The sequence below is a fragment of the Triticum dicoccoides genome, chromosome 7A, assembly GCF_002162155.2.
Source record: "Triticum dicoccoides isolate Atlit2015 ecotype Zavitan chromosome 7A, WEW_v2.0, whole genome shotgun sequence".
In the NCBI taxonomy this organism is placed as follows: Eukaryota; Viridiplantae; Streptophyta; class Magnoliopsida; order Poales; family Poaceae; genus Triticum; species Triticum dicoccoides.
The window spans coordinates 602103620-602112341 of NC_041392.1; the positions used below are offsets into that span (position 1 = coordinate 602103620).

Genomic DNA, 8722 nt, shown 5'->3' on the forward strand with positions numbered 1-8722 from the left:
TTTAGAGGCTCCTCAAAATAGTCTGAAGTCAAAGAAATTCCAGCTAATCTAGCAAGTTCATGAGCTACTTTATTTGCCTCTCTATAACAACGTTCGAATCTAGTCATGAAAAGATCACATGCATAGTGAAAGTAGTCCTTGAAAATTGCCGCCGCCGCACCCGTTGATTGTCCTCCGTCCTGCATAGTCTCTATCACCTTCAGGTTGTCTGAATTGATGATTATGCGATTCCACCCCGCCCTTTGCGCCAGTGTTAGGTCAAATTTGAGTGCTAAAGCTTCAGCCATCAGAACATCCGCACATTAGTCAATTTTTCCATCTCCTCCTGCAATAAACCTACCTGAGATGATGCATTTACAAAATTGGATATGAGGGCTATGATCCCCATTGATATCTGATTTGCATTCTGAGTTAATTCCTTGTGCACTAACTACGACAGTTCACGTGACAGGAGACCATGGCGGGAGCTAAAAGTTCTCTCCCGCCAACCGTTTCTTATTTTAGGGGTCTTTGTAAAAAAGAGGGATCCCATAGATATAGCGGAAACAACATGGACTTTGCAGGACCACGTAAAAAATTAAAATTAGCGGATGGCCGATTTTGCAGGATATACTCAGGCGGAATAAACGAGCTCGTCTGATGGCTTTTTTGCGGGATATGCTAGAGATGCTTTCAAAGATAGAGATTTCAGAAAAAAAAAAACAATGACGAGGGTATCATCATCACCATCGAGACCACCGTCATGGCCGGTGGCACCTACGTAATCCGGAATTAAGCAACCTTTAATTCTTCGCCGAAACAGCTGAAGCCTCCCTTCCTCTGCACGCTTTCGTCCCTCAATCCCGCGCTGCGTTGGTGGCTTGCAGTCGCATGGCGCGAGCGAGCGAGCGAGCGAGTGCGATCTTCAATCTGCGCCCTTTCCGTCCGTCGCCCGCCCCCACCCTGACCTGCCTGCACGCACTCGATGACGCAGCTGACATGCGCTCTGACATCCCCGTTGTACGTTGTGGGGATCCTTTTCCCGTTACGGACCGACCGACCGATCGATCGATCACAGCCGTCGGTGGCACCACGACCCCGTCTGGACGAAACGGTCGAACTGGTACGACCCCCCGTCCGAGACCGTAAGCCGTTCGATCAGCCCTAACAACCGGGGTCTGGTAGGTTACCGGTAAAAGTGGAATTAATAAAAGACCAGGTAGTAGTACGTGTACTACTAGCACACCGAACCGCTTTATGCACGGTCGCACGGCTGCGTCCGTGTAACTTGTGTCTCTGGTTCAAAGATCGCGTGCAAAAGGAACTCGGAATGGTCCGTGTGGAGCAGCTGGTTGTCTATTGTTTTGATTTGATTCGATGAGCGGGACAAGAAAGAGGACACTTGATTTGATTCGGTCGCCCACACACACACGCACACATTGATTTTGTTCTTTAAAATGAGCTTCTGTGCACATGTGTTTCCACGGTCCACACCAAACGCCACCTAACTACTCTACTACTCGCAAGAGGTCACTCTGCATTTCAAAACAGAACCAAGAAAACATACCGAAAATGAACCAAACCAAACCAATTTTACGTTTACTATGATTTATGATTTCGGTATGGTATGAACTTTTTATATAGTTTCGAGTTTCGGTTTTCATGGCATATACCAAGAAGCCGAACAATTAAGCGAATAAATAAACGAAAGCAAAAAATATATTTATATTTCTCGAGTCAACCAACCATATAAGTAGCCAATTTTTACACATCAACCAGATTCCTGTTAAACACATCCATTTTTCTTGTAACGTAGTCATATTTATCTTCAAAGAATGCTAAGTACGTACATAACCATCGAATCCATGCATGCATACATACTTGTATATAGTTATATTATACTCTTTGTATAAATAGGTATGTGTTTTGAGTCATAATTTTGTACATTACTACGCATCATTTTCAAATTTGCATCAATTTGGTTTTATGGTATATAATATACCTAAACCGTACCAAAATAATTTGGTATATACTGGAACCAAACCATCTTTAATATCATGCAGTATTTAGCAAAGTATTAGTACCATACAAACCGAAAAACCATATAAATCGAACCAGTAAATCGAATGCACAGAGTTAGCAAGAGGATTCCCAACCCTGTTCTGGGCTTCCGGCCCATAAAGCCACATGCGCCAACATATAAAGTGCAAAAGAAAACATGCTCCAACACGAGACTTGCGCTATTTTCCATCTACTCTACTGGACCGTTCTCTCTTTCAAGAGGTGACCAAATATTAGGAATTTTAAGTAAAGCTAGCACGAACTTTAAGTAACAACACTTCGCTCTAATTATAGCACAAGCTTTAAAGTAGTAATAAATTTCCGGCCCCAATGCAGACGCATCCGCCTGCATCCATACCAAGTATAGAATGGAAGGAGGCATAGAGAACCTGAAGTGAATTGATAGCAGCCACCAAAGCTCTAGATCCTGAACATTTTTTCTTCTTAACAATCTTGATCGTGACGGCAATTCAAGGTGAGCATGCAGCCCATCCCATCTCTTAGTATCAAGATTGATGTCCTGGATTTTAACTGCTGCTGAAACTAGGAAACCAGTGAACATTTTCCTTGCAACCGGTTCAGGGCAATCCATCAGCATTTGAGACAAGGCAAAACAAAATTATTCTGTAGTTTTAAGCGTACAAAGCGCAAGGTATTATTGATCATCATCAATGCTACATCTTACACTACATTCATCTTCCTACGTAAGTTAATCAAAGTTATATGGTCCATTCCCCTCTGACAAAACTGGAGCTCGCTCCGCAGCAAAACTGAAAGCCTTTAAACATTATTACCAGGAGACAACTGGACCTCGTCCAGGAAAAATAATGCCTGATTGCTGCTCACTTTGATCCTCTAATTTGAGCCTTTACCACACCCTACCCTGCCCAAAGCTCGAGTGGCTGGCATAAACTAGACAGATCTGGGGAATGTCATGTTACTACAAAAGAAGGTGGTGGTTTTATCTTCCGGACAAAATCCTGGTCATGACATGTTCCTTTGGTGAAGAGCATACTTGACGACCTCGTAAAAGGAAATGACAATACCAACTGATGGTCCAGCACGAGCGACGCGTGGACCAACACCAGTGAACAAGCCTTTTGGACCTTCAGACCTAGCAGGATAAAATAGATCAGAGTGGAAAGGACAGCGAGCGGATTACAATATGTGAAGGATGATTCTATGACTACAGCTACAAAGTTTGAATGAACATAACTTCCCCAGTCATGACCTCTCTAGGTTAATGACTTGGAAAGGCAACACAAGAAAAGGCTCCAACAGGACATTGCACCAAAATTTTGGAGAAACAGAAAACAAGAGCAATCATGAAACCTGATCCAATCCACTTCATCTTCGTTCAAGGATTCAAGGATATATCATAAATAAGCAAGCCATGATTTTGTACTAGGCAAATTGGATCATGAACATAACTAGCTAACTGATCCTAAACCCTTTGCAAGGCTATGGGTCTCCCACAAGAGGAGCTTCCACAAAAATTAAGAGGTGGTCAGAGGGTGTGGATTGATCATTTGTATGTAAAGAAAAATTCTAAACAAAATTTGACGACATTAGCACAATATACATCCGTCATGTCTCAAAATGTTGAATCCGAATTCCATCTACAGCTCAAGCAAAAAGGGCAAATCTAACAATCAATTATACGAGCATGGTACTATTCATTGCTGTTAACAGTTTGAATTGTCTTTTTCCCCACATCATGCTATGATGGATTTGGATTAAAAGCTATGCAGCATGATTGAAGTGCATTGTGTATGCCTCTTTCTTCTTCCAAATATTTTCAAGACTTCCAGATGTGTATTTTGGCAAGCTAGTGCATTAGTAAATATGATGTGCCCAATGCAGTGCATATGTCCACGGACCACGGCTATGGATATTTATTTGATTATTTACACTAGATACATATCATGATATGTAAAAAAATCTAGAAAATTATTTTCACAATATAAATTTGTTAGGTTTTGTAAATATATTCCAATAATTAGTGTTTCATACTTTCATGTAGCTTTTCGGGGAAAGCGGTGTCCAGAACAGCTCCTTATGTGAACTAGAGGGCACTGGCGACTGTTAAGTTTATGAGACCTGGTTGGTTTTTCAAGTGGAAATTGTTATTGCTTCTCTGTCAAAGTTCAGTAGAAATACAGGGATGCTTTTATATTATGCTCTGACTGACCCATATTGCCCGACCCAGCAAGCTAGCCCAAGCCCAACTCAAACAGCTGACTAAATCATGGCTCTAATTAACATACAAGCCCAGTTGACAATTGTAGGTTGCGTGTCGGCTACCAAGCAGAAATGTAAATTTTTACTGGTTTGGAACGAAATGCTTCTTAAAACTTCACAGTATGTGGAAGACATACCTCAATATATCAACTAACGTTTGCCTCGTGGTCATTCTCATTGCCTTCTGGGCATCCTTCTGAAGTGGAAAAACATACGCAAATTTTAAAGCAAGGCAATGAAAAAAATAGAACATATGAAATTGATGGCAGGTAAAAATGAGATGGTGCTTCATGGGGGTCATGGTGTGTGGAGCAAACCTGAAAATAATGCTCTCATGACTATTTCCAGAATAGCACAGAAAACAGACTACAGAAAATATGAAATACACAAACCTCTATCTGTCTCCTTGTCTTGGCAACATCAAGAGGGCATGTAACACCAGCAGCAAGACTACCTGCTACAAAGCCAGCAGCAAAGTTCGCTCCCAACACACTAGCTGCGTCACCGTCCTCTGCAACAAGACCAAGCAGCTTTCTTCGAATCTGCATGGTAACCTCAACAAGATTAGATGGATACCAAAGCAACTGTTAAATGGTTTAGCATATCTAAAACATGAACAACATGGACTTGCCGGCTCCAGCGTTGACCAGCATATAGCAGAGAATGGAACATCCCGAGCAAGCTGTGCCCCCACACCCGTCCATAGAACACGATAGTTTTGCACTGCTTCAGCATTAATTAATTCATCAATCAGAACAATTTCTTGCCTCAAAAATAAAGAGTTCAGGTTGTTGGAATGAGGAAAACAAAACAGACTACTGGAAAATAACAAATTTAAAAATGAAAAACATGATTGATATTATGATGTGAAAACATAAACCAATATGCTAATACAAAATGAGAACGAATTATACCAACATACCATTCTGACTTGAACTTGCATGTGGTGAAAGAACACCAAGCAATGTTTTCCACATTCCAGGAGGCTTTACTCCAGGCTGAAATTCCTTATACGCCTGTTAACATAAATAGTTACTTGATTGGATATTCAAAACAGATGTTCTTTTGCCCAGATCAAAACATGCCGTCTCTTCACAAAAATTTGCACGCGGTTAGAAGACACAAACATGTTTGTTGTAAAAAAAATATAGGAGTATGACTTTTGAACTGTTTTACTTTTTTTAGTTTATTACTGCTCACCAAAACACCATCTTCCTATTTGATACTACTTTCTATAAAACGAGAAAAAATATGTACTCCCTCCTTTCCTAAATATAAGACTTTGTAGAGATTTCATTATGAACCACATACGGATGTATATAGATGCATTTTAGAGTGTAACACTTATTTTACTCCGTATGTAGTCCATAGTGGAATCTCTACAAAGACTTATATTTAGGAACGGAGGGAGTATTACATAGGCCCCTAAAATTGTGCAAACAAAACTGTCCTCAAGATTATTTATCTGACATGAAATGAAATATACTAACTGGATATTTACCTGCATCCGTGTCCTTGCCAATTCAATTGGGGAACAAGCAATGCATGCGAGTGAACGTGCAACTGATCCTGCTACTAGTGGGGCATATGGTGTCAACCCAGGAGCATTGCTTCTTGTAAAATCTTCAATCTTGTTGCGGAATATGTCATAGCAAGGCAAATATATTCCAACCTGTTTGAGATCAAAAACATGATCATGGACAACATTAGTTTAGGGTGTGTTATACATTCACTAAGATATGATAAACTGAGAGTAAATCAAGGCGTCCAAAGGCGGTCAACCCCCGCCTTACCGCCTAATGTATACTTCAGCGCCTAAGGCGGAAAAAATTTCAGGGCGCCTTACCACTCAAGCACCGCCTTATGGACGCCTTGAAAACGATCAACAAATATGTGCAGGCTAGATGATATCTGCCTTACTTAACAGACAGAATGTCTGAGGACAGAAGACAAAAATGAAAGTGTTTACATTGTTTAGGTTACAGAATTATTTGCTCATACAAACTATTATTTACATATGCAGATTAATAACAGTTTCATATATGGCTTCTTCTATTAAGATGAGTTTTACATGTATCAGCAGATCTGTAAAAACACCGAATTTGTTCTTGAAAACAGGTGCAAATGGCATGGAGAAGCGCAAGCTATATTGCCTACTCCACACATACCTGAGAGGTTGGAGGTACTAACATGATTATACAGATTTCACAGAAGAAGTTTTTTTTAATAATAACGCAACAAAAAGCACAACAGAATGCAGTGTGACAGAGCAAGAGACTCACAGTTGGTATAGCTAATGCCAAGCCAGCATTTGTACCTCTCCATAATCTACCAAATCCTTCCTGAAACAACCGATGAGCAAATATATCAAGTATCAGTATCCACAGGATGTTAATACTAACATAAGAAACTAGCAAACGGCATTTGCGCTGCATTACCTGTCTAACAACTTTCAAGAATACATCAACTGTTCCCTTGTACTGAAAGCAATCAGGTGGGCAAATAGGTTCACTTCCCAAAACAATACCACGTGTGCATGATGGAGAGCATCGCAACTCAGACAGTATCTGGAAAGAAGGCATAAGCAGCATTCCTCTAGTAAGCACAAGAAATAAATAGGTTATTTGTTTGATGGCTAACCTAGAACAATGGAACTGTTGAGTTCATTCAGACGATTAACATGAATAAGCATTAAATTAATGAAAAATTATTATTATGTAAACATGAATAACTTTGGTTCTGGAATATGATCGCAGTTTCAAGAGATTTCTAATGCCCATTTTCTTCTTATGCACAACCCCGCTCCAGATTACATTCCAGGAAACACTACAGTAGATTTGAAATGCATGTAATTAGAAATAATAGAATTTGCCAATCGCAAACAAAATCAGCAACAAGGTGACAAAACCAACATGCTTTATCTACCTACGGAAGGATCAAATCTGCACCGTTATTGAGAACAATCATCTTGGCTACCATTCCCAGTATCTGCAACACTGTTCACATCCCAACTCCAGTTGCTTATCGGTGGAGGATTAAATCACCTGTCAAAATTATCATAACCTCTCCTGCCAGCCTGTGGTACAGCTTATCCGGTCGTTTTTCAAGCATAATGATATAGTGAATGCTATATGTATTCTCGTCACCCGTAGTTCATTCCCAAACAGAACATGGCTAAGGCTACCCACCCCAAATAGCACGTTGTGCAACCACAGAGTGCACTAATGAAAATTATCACCACTGCTTGTTGAACAAACAAATAAGAGAAATAAGTAGATGTATAGAATTTCCGACATCTAATGAAATGCATGTGGTCTACGTTGGCGAAGCGATTCTGATAGCAAACTTAATCCGCAACACAAGAAATATTACCAGAAGTGCTAGCCAAGGACGAAATTTAACAAAACCAAGCAATCTCCTACATTGAAAATATAACTATCAATACACACACTGGATCGCACCAACTGACACATCAACTCCCACAGTGATAGCACACAAACCTAATCTACAAATGATAGAGGCTTACACACACGACGCCTATTGTCATGGGTACTTCTGTTTTCTGGCTTCAAAGGGGTATATTATGGGACCAACAGAAATTTCTTGCAGAATCGGTTGTATCATCCACACTTCAAATTGGAGGCAGCAAAAACGAAACACAAGCCTACAGAAGGGGTCGGATTGCTCACCGCATCCGGGCCGAGCGCCGCCATCTGGGGTGCTTGGTAGTAAGGCACCCCCGCCGCCTGCGCCTGCAACCTCGTCTGCACGGGGAGACGAAAACCACGACCTATTAGCCATCACGAATCGTACAAAAGGACTAACCCCCAGATAATGGACAAACTGGGAAGAGCCCGTACCTTGGCGACGTCGAGAGGGTTAACGATGATGGCGGAGATGAAGGCGGCGCTTGCGGCGGAGAGGGCGCGTTCGGCCATCCCGAGCTCCTGGTCGGCCACCACCGCGGCCGGAGGGGCGGGTTGGGGAGGCTGCGAGCCGGACGTGGCGGCGGCGCCGCCGGAGAGGTCGATGCGCGCGGCGGCGGCGGTCATCCAGGCGGGGAAGCCGCCCCTAGAGCCGCCTGCCATGGCTCCCAGCAGCGCGGCGGAATCAATACGGCGGCGGAGGGGAGCGCGGGGGAGGTCGCGCGGGCCGTGCGGCGGTGGTGGTCTGTCTCTCTGTGGAAGGAGAGGAGACACGAGTCGAGGCTCGAGAAGAGAGGAGGGGAGGGGAGAGGGGTCGGTGTTTTTTTTCCAGAGGAGTCCTTTGGTTGACTGTAACAAAGATAAAATAGCCGAGACCACGTCTAGGTCATATTGGAAACCAAAAAAAAAAGCCTCTGATACATGCCCTATACTGGTGCTCAATTTTTGTAAAAAAAATATGCCTAAATTTTTGCTACAAGTGATGCAAATATACATCACTTCTAGTTTCTTTGGGG

At 42.1% G+C, this 8722-nt stretch overlaps 1 protein-coding gene across 2 annotated transcripts; it reads right to left on the bottom strand.

Moving 5' to 3' along the window:
• Window positions 1-2637: 2637 nt before the first annotated feature.
• Window positions 2638-8519, bottom strand: LOC119330141 (mitochondrial carrier protein MTM1-like). Of its 2 annotated transcripts, none has more exons than XM_037603257.1 (10): window positions 8142-8519; window positions 7971-8045; window positions 6720-6848; window positions 6564-6623; window positions 5783-5953; window positions 5204-5297; window positions 4913-5007; window positions 4674-4823; window positions 4419-4477; window positions 2638-3154 (listed from the first exon to the last, which is right to left on the bottom strand). In XM_037603257.1, the coding sequence occupies exons 1-10, from the start codon at window positions 8367-8369 to the stop codon at window positions 3025-3027; spliced, it is 1191 nt and encodes a 396-aa protein (XP_037459154.1). In that variant the 5' UTR covers window positions 8370-8519; the 3' UTR covers window positions 2638-3024. The 2 variants fall into 2 exon arrangements, with proteins under 2 accessions (XP_037459154.1, XP_037459156.1); XM_037603259.1 differs by having other exon boundaries at window positions 4913-5004; window positions 8142-8516.
• Between the last annotated feature and the right edge of the window lie 203 nt (window positions 8520-8722).

Excerpts from the sequence above, each read along its gene's own strand:
- LOC119330141 (XM_037603257.1), bottom strand. The coding sequence starts at position 8,369 with ATGGCAGGCGGCTCTAGGGGCGGCTTCCCCGCCTGGATGACCGCCGCC. Across the intron at positions 8,046-8,141 it reads ACCCTCTCGACGTCGCCAAG|ACGAGGTTGCAGGCGCAGGC; the intron begins GTACGGGCTCTT and ends CTCCCCGTGCAG. Across the intron at positions 5,298-5,782 it reads TGGCAAGGACACGGATGCAG|GCGTATAAGGAATTTCAGCC; the intron begins GTAAATATCCAG and ends TTATGTTAACAG.